General features: G+C 40.0%; 1 protein-coding gene across 3 annotated transcripts; it reads left to right on the top strand.

The window, feature by feature from the left end:
* The first annotated feature begins 1275 nt into the window (after positions 1 to 1275).
* trub2 (TruB pseudouridine (psi) synthase family member 2) lies at positions 1276 to 12477 on the top strand. Of its 3 annotated transcripts, XM_067374339.1 has the most exons (8): positions 1276 to 1505; positions 1635 to 1769; positions 1939 to 2013; positions 2094 to 2155; positions 2285 to 2366; positions 11384 to 11456; positions 11571 to 11707; positions 11817 to 12477. In XM_067374339.1, the coding sequence occupies exons 1-8, from the start codon at positions 1388 to 1390 to the stop codon at positions 12215 to 12217; spliced, it is 1083 nt and encodes a 360-aa protein (XP_067230440.1). In that variant the 5' UTR covers positions 1276 to 1387; the 3' UTR covers positions 12218 to 12477. The 3 variants fall into 3 exon arrangements, with proteins under 3 accessions (XP_067230440.1, XP_067230439.1, XP_067230438.1); XM_067374338.1 differs by lacking the exons at positions 1276 to 1505; positions 1635 to 1769; positions 1939 to 2013; ... (1 more) ...; positions 2285 to 2366; positions 11817 to 12477 and adding exons at positions 2431 to 10134; positions 10231 to 10357 and having other exon boundaries at positions 11571 to 11633; XM_067374337.1 differs by lacking the exons at positions 1276 to 1505; positions 1635 to 1769; positions 1939 to 2013; ... (1 more) ...; positions 2285 to 2366; positions 11817 to 12477 and adding an exon at positions 2431 to 10357 and having other exon boundaries at positions 11571 to 11633.
* Positions 12478 to 13788: the final 1311 nt, after the last annotated feature.

Raw genomic sequence — 13788 nt, 5'->3', positions numbered from 1 at the left:
TAAAGGTGCTAAAGAGGATGTTTTGTTTTATACATTTTTGCAATATTACTTGAAACTGTCTTTACTAACTGATAAAAGACTATTTATTAGGTGCACTGAAAGGAATAATATTAATATACATCATCTGGGCACGAGGTAGGGCCTTAAAAACATCAGCCAATCTTTACGCGATCATCGCGTAAACGATTGGCCCTCTGGCTTATCAATCACTGCCGTGACGTTCCTTGTGGGAGACGAGCGCGGCTGTGCACTCCAGTAACTTTCCACCCTCCACAGGCGCCGCATGCAATGTTTTTGTCCAGAGACAGGAGTAACAACTGCAGTTTATGAGTTACCTGCGGTGAGTCTGACATAATGAATCCAAAAAACGCGACACAGTGAATGCCGGTGGTAAACACTCGTGTTCCAATACTCGTGCACGAATTTTGGAAGGCGTTCCTTTGAAGTGAGCTGTGAAGGAGGGGGGTTGTTCTTACGCATGCACTCATTTGAAAAACTCAGTAACAGCCTTTGGATTCTCAGTCGACGAAAAAATCCTCTCTATCACCTTTAAAGCAGTAAACGTAATAATGTTAGTACAATTTAGATAAATTAAGATATTGTGTAACTATCTTTTGAAATGTTCATATAAGCTGATAACAGACTGAACGTCTTACTATTATTAGATAAATCAGCTAGGCCTACACAAAATGTGACATTAATTAAAATCATAAAATCCATTGCAAAACCTAACTGATGTTTGTGCTGTTGTTTTCCCACCAAAATGGATGCCAATTCCTTTATGTTTGTTAAAAAATGGGTGAAACGTGAGAATTCTGATTTTTGATTGAACTATATTAAATGAAATATTCATGTCCTTTAATTGTGTTGACACATTCCACCTTTCAGTTCATTAACGACCATATGTTGGTGTGGTTTTATTGTTTTCACTTGTTTACACAAGACCTACAACACAAATATGATGAGACTGGCATTAAATTTAAAAAAAATATTCGAATTTAAGAAGGTTTTGAACGAGGTGTTTACAAAAGCATTGCTAGAGAAAGATGCTAGTAGAAAAATAGTTACTGAGATATAGACCTTGTGACACCTTTTTCCCCGTTTGACAACTATCCCCGGACTCTTGTATATTAAGAAATATTACATATAATGCATACTTTCAACAAATACCTTAGCAGCATGGCGTACATGTTGAACTGAAGTATCTCATCCACTAGAGGTCGCTACTGCAACTGTGTTGCTGTAACGCCAGTAGAAGAAGACGGTCACGCCAGAATTTCAACACAGCAGCATGTGAATTTGTTGGTTGTCTGACTGTCAGCCATATCGGTCATTTACTTCTTGTTTATATATCACTGATGCTTGTAACATTTATTTCTGGACGAAGATGACCACGCAGGCTGTACGTCTTTTCCGTAGAATGGATGGTCTGTTTGCTGTATACAAACCGCAGGGAGTTCACTGGAAACTTGTTCGTGACACTATAGAGACCAATTTACTGAAAGGTATTGTCTGCGTTACTTGTACAGTAAATTCTTATAGTTGACTTCATTTCCTTGTGATAAGTTATGAATTAATTTAATTGTGATGCATCATTATCAATGCAACTGAAATCTGCATCTTTCTTTCTTCAGAGCTGAACTCCTGTCCTCTACCAGCTCCTCAGCTTGCAGTGAAGTTCCAGCTTCTTTCTAGTGGAGAGAACAACAGCTCTAAAGATCTCATATTGTCACCCTCTATGCTTCCTACTCTTGCAGACCATCCTCTAGGTTAGTGGGTAGACCTTACAAAAGCATGTGAAATTCATAAAAAAAAAAAAGCCTGTTATAATGCCATTGCATTATTTTCATATATATTAAGAATTACTTTATTACAAAGAATTTTTCATTAAAGCCATGATGTATATATTTTTTACTATTTACTTATTCTCTGTTGTAGTGACTGGGCCTCAGTTTAACAAGGTTCATGTTGGAGTCGGTCATCGCTTGGATGCTTTTTCCTCTGGAGTGTTAGGTGACAGACAATTGAAACCTTCTAAAGTGATTTAATGTGTGATTCACTCTGTGCTCAATTCTCTTGTGTTTCTATCTCAGTTTTGGGTGTTGGGAAAGGAAATGGAGTGCTGGAGCATCTGTGTAAATCACATGTAACCAGGGTAAAGGTTTCATGTTTATTTTATGTAATAATTCATAATAAGTGATGATCAAATCAGAACTGTTAGCAGACATGCATTAGTTGTAATAATGATAATTTTATGTAGACTTTGTTTGTTTTATACCTGAAGGACTACACGCTTGAGGGGGAGTTTGGAAAAGCCACCGATAATTTCTCTCACACAAGCCGAGTCATAGAGAAAACCACATATGGTAATTTGTACATTACAATCATTATTACCTTAAAGTCTGCATGAAATGGAAGTTGCAATAGTCTTTTCTTCCCTATTGTGACGTATGTCTGAGTCAAATGGCTTCGCGAACATAAATGTAAGGTGGTACTTGATTTTGTCCATCAGGAATTGATTGGATTGTTGTGGTTTGCTATTGCTGTGATTTCATGTGAATGACAGGTTGCCCGTCCTTGAACCAAAAAAATGCATCAGAGAAGATATTTGCTATAAGTGGGAGGGGAAGTTATTTTGATAAAAAGATTATGAAGACAAATTAAATAATAAGGTGCATCAATAAATCATCGATAAATCATTTACAATAAATACTTTATTCCATTTGTCCAAGAATTGTCCATTTTGGTTTCATGGTAACTTTAAAGGTGAAATATGTAAGATTTTTGCAGTGAAATATCCAAAAACCGCTAAGCCAGTGTTATATATTTTGTTCACTTGACTACTTACAATATCCTATTTGTAAATCGTGAGAAAATTGCAACTTTTAACCAAGGCTCCTGGATGGGTGAGGAGTCGCCTGTCAATTGCGTAATACTCGCATTACCCTCGGTTTCCGGTTTTATTTTGTAGAAACTATGGAAACACCAAAGACGCTTTAAAAGATGCCATCAAACGTTTTTTACAAGATGTAATATAGGTCTAAGGTGTCACTGAATGTGTCTTTGAAGTTTCAGCTCAAAATGCCCCATAGATTTTTTTTTTTATTAATTTTTTAAACTGCCCATTTTGGGGCATCATTATAAATGAGCCGATTCAGTGCTACTTCCCCTTTAATTCTCGTGCTCTCCGCCCACGGAACTCGTGCTTGCCTTAAACAGTGCATAAACAAAGTTTACACAGCTAATATAACCCTCAAATGGATCTTTACAAAGTGTTCGTCAGGCATGCGTCGGATTATGTGAGTATTGTATACTGTTACTGTTGAAGCCATTTCTATGGAATTAATAATATTTTTTGGTTTATTTTGTAAAATCTGAGAAAAACCTGTGTTGCAAATGAAACGTAGAAATTGGAACGTAAGCATAGCCAGTGATTTAGTATAATGTAATTTGATTGGCTGTTAGATTTAGTATAAAAGAAATAGAACCCTGTGAAACAGTCAGAAGCCACTGGACTTTGGAGCAACACAGTCTTTTGACCTGCACGGAACTGCAGTTAATTTGTTAGAAAAGTAAAGATCCTAAGTTTTTATTTCTTTTTATGTTTTGAGATTCATAATTAAACAGTCAAACGAAGAACTTTGGATTCAAGACTTTTATTCACTGACGTTTTGTGTTGAGTACAAAAGAACTTTGAAGTCCTACGCTAGTGAGTAAGCTTGTTGCACTCACATCCAAAGTCAAAAGACTGCTCGACATAGTCAAAATATCGAGTAAGTTCAGAAGATCGCTCGACAAAGCCGAAAGACGAGCCGCGTGAGAAGATCGCTAAAGAAAAAGACACTCGTGATGACGGCGATCTAATCGACTGGGCGAATCTGAGGGAAACACGCTAGCGGCTGCTAACAACAGACAAGGGACAAATTCGGACGAAAAGTACGTCGCAGCAAAAGAATACAGAAAGAAAGCCAGAGGTAGCCTATCTTGAGAGTGAGTCGTTGGCTGAATGAAACTTTCCCTGGAACAGTTATTCTGATATTTTCTTCATGACTCTATTAGCCAACGTCTAAAAGTGAAAGTAAGTGTTCACTGGATATTTCATTCTTAAAGTCATAGAGCTTGACATAAATCCTGCACATCAGTGACTCTTTTAAACGAGTGTTTATAAGAAGATTAAAAGCTGTGGAAAATATTAAGAATTGTGACAGTTTTGCGTGAAGATTTTTAAAGTGACATGACATGGCAGATGAAAGCGCAGCTGCGTGTCTTGACCAAAAGAGGGCGCCAAAGCCCACAGAAAAGGCTGTAGAGGAGAAACTACACAGGCTGAAAGGAGAACGCAAGGGAAAGTTGGCACAATTAACCAAACAGAAGAATGATTTAGCCAAATTGAAGGAAAATGAACACAATGTTAATTTCATTAAAGATGAAGAATTGCTACGTTTCGAAAGATGCTTAAGACAGTATGAACGGATTAATGAAGAGTTGTGTGAGTTAATAGATGAAGATGATAAGAAAGCGGATCAAGATGCTTATCAGAACAGATATTCAGAATTTCAGCGGTTTATAGAAGACACAAACAAATGGATTGCAGATGTCCTAAAAGATGAGGAAGATGATATTAGGCCACATGATAGTGTATCCAAAGCTAACTCCGTGGTAAGCCATACTTCCAGTACGACTTCTGCAATGCTGAGAATTAAAGCTGAACGCGAAGCACTGTTGGCAAGAGCTGCAGCAATGAAAAAGAGAGAAGCAATAGAACAGGAAGAAATTCGCTTGAGAATTAAAAAAGAGCAATTGGAGCTTGAAACTGAGCTTGCTGCTTCAGACGCCAAACTGAAGGTGTACGAAGATTTTGAAGATGCTCATGAATCTAAATATGATTTATCAGAGCTACCTTCAGGACCCAGATTTGAACCCCTGATGTGTAGACAAGAAAAACACAATGTAGATGATTATGTGTGTCGTGGAGCTGGTAAGATATCCCTTACATTCGATCCAAAGCCAGCCACTCAAGTTGGTGCTTCAGATAGAAGAAAGTCATCGTCAAGGTTTGATGCTGTCAGCAGCACGCCACATCTTAATCATCATGATCACACTGATTTTTCTACAGATAGCCTGCACGAAGTGTTACAGCGTCAAAACGAAGTCACAGAGATGCTAATTAAACAACAGAGTTTGTCTCAACTCCCTCAAAGAGACATACCCACGTTTACAGGAGATCCTCTGACTTACAGATCATTCATAAGGGCATTCGAGCATGCTATCGACAGTAAAACAGACAGTCATCAGGACCGGCTGTACTACCTCGAACAGTTCACGAGCGGAGAGCCACTTGATCTCATTCGGAGCTGTGAGCACATGAAACCCGACAGAGCTTATAAAGAAGCCAGAGAACTGCTTGATCGTCACTATGGAGATGAAATGACCATCGCTACAGCTTATATCAAGAAGGCCATGGAATGGCCTCAGATAAGGCCAGAAGACAGAAAAGGATTGAATGCTTTTGCTTTGTTCTTAGTTGGATGTTGTAACACAGTGAATGATGTGGACTACATGGAAGAAATGAACAATCCTACCAACATGAAGTCCATTTTATCCAAACTTCCATTCAAACTGAAAGAAAGATGGAGAAGTTATGCTTATGACATACAAGAAAGAACAAGAAAAAGAGCCAGATTTCCTGATTTAGTGGAATATGTGTACCGACAAGCAAAGGTTGCCAATGACCCGCTGTTTGGAGATATCCTGGACTCCACTTCAAGTGATCAGACCAGCTCAAAAAAGAAACCAAGCATTAGAAAAAGTGAGTCTAAAAGAAGCAGTTTTGCTGTGAATGTATCTGCTACCGAAAATAATGTCAGTAAAAGCCAACCTGAGAAGAAACCTTTTGCAGCCAAGTCAGCAAGTGTTTTTCAAAGTCCCTGTCTTTACTGCCAGAAGAACCATGCACTGAATGCATGCAACAAGATTCGAGAACAGCCTCTAAAAGAAAGAATTCAGTTCTTGAAAATGAACGGCCTTTGTTTTGGGTGTCTGACGGCAGGTCATATGTCCAAGGACTGTAAAAAAAGGGCCTCTTGTCCAGATTGTTCATTCAAGCACCCAGCTATCTTGCATGTTGTTAAAGAAGATGCTTCATCAAAGAACAACAGTGCAGACGACAAGTTACAAAGCACGAGTGAGGTCACAAGTGCTCTTGCTAGGAAAGGTGACCATACTGGGACCGGGAACAGTGAGTGTATTCTTCCCATCGTACCTGTGCAGATAAAACACAAGAAAGACACAAAGATAATCAAGACCTATGCTTTCCTGGATCAAGGAAGCTCAGCGACTTTCTGCACTGAAGAATTGGCGAAGAAGTTGAATATGCGGGGCAGAAAGACAGAGTTCCTGCTTCGTACTATAGCGCAAGAACAGAAAGTGAATAGCTATGAACTTACCGATCTGGAGGTGTGTGGTTTAGAGGAGCAAGATTACATTCAGCTTCCCAATGTGTATACTCAGCCGGATATACCTGCAAAAAAGGCCAACATCCCACAGAAGAAAGATTTAGAGAAGTGGTCTTACCTGAGTCGAGTCCATCTCCCAAAACTTGAAGCAGAAGTTGGTCTGCTCATCGGTGTCAACGCGTACAAAGCCATGGAGCCATGGGAGATCATTAATAGCCAGAACGACGGACCATACGCTGTGAAGACAGCTCTTGGCTGGGTCGTCAATGGGCCAATCAGCAGATGCCAAGAGAAGGAATCAGATGATGGCAAAAGACAAAGTTTCCTTGTCAACCGTATTTCTGTGATAAGCGTTGAAGACATGCTTATGAAGCACTACAATGCAGATTTTCCAGAAAGAAGATGTGACGATAGACGAGAACAGTCGCAACATGACAAACAGTTCATGCATACGGTGACAACATCAGCTCAGCTCGTGGATGGACACTTCTGCATCAAGTTGCCTCTGAAGGATGACAAGGTGAAGATGCCATGCAACCGTGGTATTGCTGAACAGAGGCTTAACTCTTTGAAGAGGAAGTTCAGTAGGAATACAGACTTCTTTCAAGAGTACAAGGCTTTTATGGACAACATACTGGTAAAAGGCTACGCAGTAAAGATTCCAGAAGAACAGTTGATTCGCAGTGATGGAAGAGTATGGTTCATTCCACACCATGGGGTTTACCATCCAAAAAAGAGGAAACTCAGAGTCGTCTTTGACTGTGCGGCAACTTACCAAGGTGTGTCGCTAAATGACCAGTTGTTGCAAGGGCCTGACTTAACTAACACCCTCATCGGAGTATTGTTGAGATTTAGACAGGAGCCTGTAGCCATGATGGCAGATATAGAGTCCATGTTTTACCAGGTGTGGATTCCAGACACAGACGCAGATATGCTGCGCTTTCTCTGGTGGCCAGGTGGTAATCTGAATGTGGAAGCAGAAGAGTACAGAATGTGTGTGCATTTGTTCGGTGCTACATCATCTCCTAGTTGTGCGTCATATGCATTAAGAAGAACAGCGGAAGATGCAGCATCAAAGAGTACCCCAGAAGCCACACAGACAGTCCTCAAGAACTTCTACGTGGGCGACTGTTTGAAGTCAGTAGCCACAGAAGATAAAGCCGTTGCTCTTGCAAGGGAACTGATGACATTGTGTGCCAGTGGTGGTTTCCATTTGACCAAGTGGGTCAGCAACAGCAGAGCCCTGCTGAGCCCCATTCCTGACCACGAACGAGCGGCTGAAGTGAAAGATCTTGATTTGGAGCATGATGAGTTACCAGTGGAACGGGCATTAGGCATGCAGTGGTGCACAAGTTCTGACAGCTTCAGGTTCAAAATACATTTGCCGGACAAGCCATGCACAAGACGGGGCATTTTATCTGTAGTCAGTTCGGTGTATGACCCAATGGGTTTTTTGGCACCACTCCTACTACCCATCAAACTCATTTTAAGAGATCTCTGCCAAGAGAAGAAAGGTTGGGACGAAGAGATCCACGAAAAGGAATGCCGGACATGGATGAAGTGGCTGACAGACTTAGACAAGCTTTCAGAACTCCGTCTGAACAGATGTTTCAAACCCCCTGCATTTGGGCCCACAAAAGCTGCTCAAATTCACAATTTCTCAGACGCTAGTCGAGACGGATATGGCGTTGTGTCGTATCTCTTGCTGACAAATGACCGAGGTGAGAAACACGTATCATTTTTGATGGGAAAGTCTAGAGTCGCTCCGCTCAAACAGATCACGATCCCGAGAATGGAGTTGACGGCAGCAATGATTGCAGTCAAGATCGATCGGATGTTGAAAGAAGAACTTGAAGTTCCCCTGATGGAGTCGGTCTTCTGGACGGATAGTACAACGGTACTAAAGTACATTGAAAATGATGCCCTTCGTTTCAAGACATTTGTAGCCAACCGTGTCTCTTTCATTAGAGAAGCGACTACATCTTCTCAGTGGAAGTATGTCAACACCACACAAAACCCAGCAGATCAGGCTTCCAGAGGTTTGAAGATCCAGAGCTTCATGGAAAGTAAGAGCTGGTTTCAGGGGCCTAGTTTTCTGCGAAAAGAAGTTGAATGGCCAAAACAACCTGAACAGTGTCCTTACCTGACTGAAGATGATGTTGAGGTGAAGACATCTGCTGCAGTGTCATGCACAAACTCAAACGAGTGCACAGATCCACTGAATCAGCTCGTTGAGTATTACTCCAGTTGGCATAAGCTGAAAAAGGCGGCAGCCTGGATTTTGCACTTGAGAAGGATGTTGCGGCACCTGAGCGAGAAGAGAAAAGAGTTTGAGCAGAACATACAGCAGAATGAAAATGATCTAGAGAAATGCAGATCTATAGTTGAACAGCAAATGGTGATGTGCAAGAAAAACCTAGAAAAAAGAATACTTACCGTGGAAGATCTATCCAGAGCTGAAATTGAACTGGTTAAATACAGTCAGAGACAAACTTACATGGAGGAGATAGAAGCCTTGCAGCTGGCAGGCTCCCGTGTGAAAAAGAACAGTTCTATCTTCAAACTGGATCCATACTTGCAAGAGGATGTGTTGAGAGTAGGAGGACGTTTGAACAGATCGGCGATGCCTGAGGAGGCTAAGCATCCTGCCATTCTGCATAAAAAGCACAGAATAGCTCACCTCATTCTCCACCACATCCATCAAGAGTATGGACATGGAGGTAGAAACCACGTCTTAGCCATATTGCGACAACGGTATTGGATACCAAGAGCCAATGCAGCAGCAAGAAAAGTGATTTCAGAGTGCAACCTCTGCAGAAGAATGCATGCAAAGGCAGGAGAGCAGAAAATGGCAGATCTGCCACAAGACCGTCTGCTCCCCGACAAACCACCCTTCACCAACACGGGTGTAGATTATTTCGGACCTTTCGAGGTCAGAAGAGGACGTGCAAAGGTTAAGCGTTATGGAGTGCTCTTCACATGTTTAACTGTCAGGGCAGTACATATAGAAGTAGCCCATTCTCTTGACACTGATTCATGCATTAATGCCATACGGCGTTTTCAGGCCAGAAGAGGTCAAGTGTCAATTATTCGTTCCGACAATGGCACCAACTTTGTCGGTGCTGAACGAGAGCTGCGCGAGGCATTGGCAGAGCTGGATCAGTCTCGCATTAATGAAGTCATGATGAGGAAGGGTGTGCAATGGATTTTTAACCCGCCTGCTGCGTCTCACCACGGCGGTATCTGGGAGCGCCAAATCCGTACGGTGAGAAAAGTGCTGAGCTCTGTTGTGAAACAACAGCTCTTAGAAGATGAAGGACTACACACTCTTTTATGCGAAGTTGAGAGCATCATCAATGGGAGACCTTTAACCACGAACACAGATCATCCCAATGACCTCGAGCCGCTGACGCCAAATCATCTGCTCGCGTTGAAAACACAGCCTAGTTTTCCACCTGGTGTGTTCACTAAGGATGATGTCTACGCCCGCCGGCGCTGGAGACAAATACAATATATGGCGGATCTTTTCTGGCGAAGGTGGACTCACGAATACCTACCGCTTCTGCAAGAACGGCAAAAATGGCTCAGCTTAAAGAGAAGTTTCAAGGTTGGAGATGTTGTCCTCGTCGCAGATTCGTTTCTGCCAAGAAACTCCTGGATGTTAGGCAGAATCATGAGGGTATTGCCTGATTCCAAAGGCATTGTCCGAAGTGCTGAAGTTCGGACGAAGACCAGCATCATTCATAGACCCATAACTAAACTTTGTTTGTTGCAGGGAGAAGACTGAAGATGGAAGAGAAAGATTTGAATAGAATAGAAATTACCAGTTAATGTTTACCTTTAAACACTTTCCTGTGAAGAGAAGAAGATTCTTGCTAAAAGAAATAGAAAAAGTGTTAAATGTAAGTGTAAATGACTTCAGTTTAAATTTAAGTTGATAATTGATATGTTAAGGCCTAGTCAATTAGGGACCGGGATATGTTGAAGCCATTTCTATGGAATTAATAATATTTTTTGGTTTATTTTGTAAAATCTGAGAAAAACCTGTGTTGCAAATGAAACGTAGAAATTGGAACGTAAGCATAGCCAGTGATTTAGTATAATGTAATTTGATTGGCTGTTAGATTTAGTATAAAAGAAATAGAACCCTGTGAAACAGTCAGAAGCCACTGGACTTTGGAGCAACACAGTCTTTTGACCTGCACGGAACTGCAGTTAATTTGTTAGAAAAGTAAAGATCCTAAGTTTTTATTTCTTTTTATGTTTTGAGATTCATAATTAAACAGTCAAACGAAGAACTTTGGATTCAAGACTTTTATTCACTGACGTTTTGTGTTGAGTACAAAAGAACTTTGAAGTCCTACGCTAGTGAGTAAGCTTGTTGCACTCACAGTTACTGTATAGTTTACATTGATTCTGAATGAGTTTGATGGTGCTCTGTGGCTAACGGCTAATGCTACACTGTTGGAGAGATTTATAAAGAATGAAGTTGTGTTTATGAATTATACAGACTGCAAGTTTAAAAATGAAAATAGCGACGGCTCTTGTCTCCATGAATACAGTAAGAAACGATGGTAACTTTAACCACATTTAACAGTACATTAGCACCTCGTTCAGCTCCCACAACACTCGGTCCTGCTCTGCTTCATACTACAATACCATTAATAACATGTTTTCTTCCCGAGTCCAATCCCGATACTTTTGCACCGTCCGTTGAGGTGAAGATCACATGTCCCAAGATTCCGCACTCAAACTTGGTGTCATCAAGCTACGCCTTTGTTTTGAATAGACCTCTAGCGGACAGAAAATCTTACATACTGTACCTTTAATACCAAGAAACCGCTATAATGAATTATAAACATATTTGTTATGTATGTAATACAGACTAAAAATTTGTAGTAAACTTTGTCTTTATTGTTGTCTTTTAGACCATGTTACCCAGGATAAGCTCGAGAGAGTCCTTGCCATGATACAGGGAGCCAATCAGAAAGCCTTAATCACGTGAGTCACTATAAGAATATTATTTTACGTATTACATTTCATACTGTCAGACTGTGTGTATACATTGGTTAATGCATTGTGTGTTTCTGAGTATGTTATTATGTCTCTATGCAGGTATTCTCAGGTGGATCTGAGAACTCAAGAGGCTTACGAGCTTGCAGCGAGGGGTTTATTGTATCCTCATGGTAAAAGCCCACCTATTCTGACTGGTCTGCGATGCATTCATTTCAATCCGCCACATTTCACATTGGGTTAGTACAATGAATTATAAATTATGTACATATACATATGTTTGTTTTTACTTTTAAGGCCAGTAACCACAAATTTGTTCTTTTCTGCACTTCTCTACACACAAAAAAGAGGTCCAGTGTGTGAATGAGACTCAGAAGTATCTGCGTAAATTGATTCATGAGGTAGGACTAGAGCTGCGGACTTCTGCCGTCTGTTCTGGAGTGCGTCGTACACGAGACGGTCCCTTCAAAGTAGAGCACGCACTCACCCGACAACATTGGACTGCTGACAGCATTATACAAGCTATTGCTCACTTTCGCAAGACTACACGCAAAATCAGGAAATCTGGAATGTACAGGCAGACTGCTGGCCAGTTGAACTCAAGCGGAAAGATCCAAGAGCAAATCACAAGTCCAACTGGACAGTCTGAGCAAATAGGTCAAGAGCATGTTCAACTCACAAGCCCTACTTCCGACATAATTGTGGAGAGAGTGACACCTGTGACTTTGGAGGAAAGGGAAGTGAAATGATTCAACAACTTCCTCAATTAGTATGATTTGATTTATGAGTTCTGACAAGTATTTAACTTTTCACTATAATTTATGAATTTGTCATCATTGTGCATCATTAAAAATGCATTTTATGTTCTCAGTGTACTCACTGTCAATATTTAAAGTGATACATTCTGGTGTCATAAATGTAAATATGTAAATATATGTATAGATAGATAATCACACACACACACACATACATAATAGATATTTTCTGCTTTTAATCAACTGTTGTATAAGGAGCGTAAAATAATATATTTAATGTACAATTAAAGACTAAGTATTTTTTGTACATGAACACAACGTTTTTTCTAAATATTTTAAATGCGGAACTTTTGATCGCCTGATTAAATTCTGTACGGACATTTGTTATGACGAACTCATTCACCGTTCCAAAGAGGCGACACTTTGATACTTTTTGGGTAACAGCCACTAGATGGCGCTCCGGTAGCGCGGCCGCCATTATGGGGTGAAAATACTAACTGGACCATAGAATCCTTCACATCTTACGCATCCAAAATCGGCGAATTTCACTGCCAAATCAGAAGCGTAATAGAACAGTTTTTTAAATTAAGTCACCAGTAAATTTTATGGCACCTACAGTAAATGTTGCATTGTCTTATATGTTTTATTTTACCAGTTGTGGAATCCAACCATTCAACCATCTGAGGTAACATAGTTAGCCTACTTTGAGTATTTCCATTTTATACAACTTTACACATTTATTAATAGTAAATTAATAATTAATACATTTAAGGTCATCATGTTTGCAGCGAAGAATATATTTCAGACCTAGTGGAGTAATAATAATAATAGTATCACTCTGAATTTAAATATTATACGTTTTAATGGATCACGCTACAAAAAAATATCTTAAAATATATGATGCATTTCTGTGTCCGTTATCGCATAATACATACTTTTGCTTTAACAGACATTAGACAACACTGCAAAATCAAACTGTTATATTCATATATTTATTATCCAACATTCCCAATTTTTCTGATGCATGTCCTTAATTTAATTTCATATGTTGGTAATAATTCAGTGTTTATAAGCCTTTTAAAGAATTTTAACCCAAACTGACTGGGAGACTTAAACTGTTAAAAGAGTATTTTATTCTTTGTTGTCATCATTCAGGTTGGATTTCAGCTTTTAATCAGCTTTAATACAAAGCAGCTGATATTCCATAGAAACTCGCTTTCACCCCAGAATGGCGGAAACGCAGGGCTGCTGCTGGGCGCCGGTATTTCAGTGGAACGTTCTATTGAGTGTCGCTTCTTGTTAATGTATATTCTTTGATTCAATAGAAATAGTGGGTAGAAAGGCAACTAGGGTAAAACGGGTGGATTGTCCAAATGGATTAGACGTTATCTAGTCAGGTATGATTATGCTTGTTTAAAGTTATTTTACTCCTTAAAATGTATTTTTGAGTCGAAAGTAATTAAAATTTCTAAATATCATTACTCGTGTCCTTAAACCCCTGCTGAAGCGGCGCACGTTATCACGTGGTACTTGTTACTTTTCTCAGCGCTTTTCAGGATGGACCA

Source organism: Chanodichthys erythropterus, chromosome 21 (genome assembly GCF_024489055.1).
Source record: "Chanodichthys erythropterus isolate Z2021 chromosome 21, ASM2448905v1, whole genome shotgun sequence".
Classification (NCBI taxonomy): domain Eukaryota; kingdom Metazoa; phylum Chordata; class Actinopteri; order Cypriniformes; family Xenocyprididae; genus Chanodichthys; species Chanodichthys erythropterus.
Note: the sequence above shows the minus strand (reverse complement) of the source record. Positions and strands in the feature narration are given on the sequence as shown.

What these genes read in the sequence shown, in the direction of transcription:
- trub2 (XM_067374337.1), top strand. Translation starts at nt 4,240, where the DNA reads ATGGCAGATGAAAGCGCAGCTGCGTGTCTTGACCAAAAGAGGGCGCCA.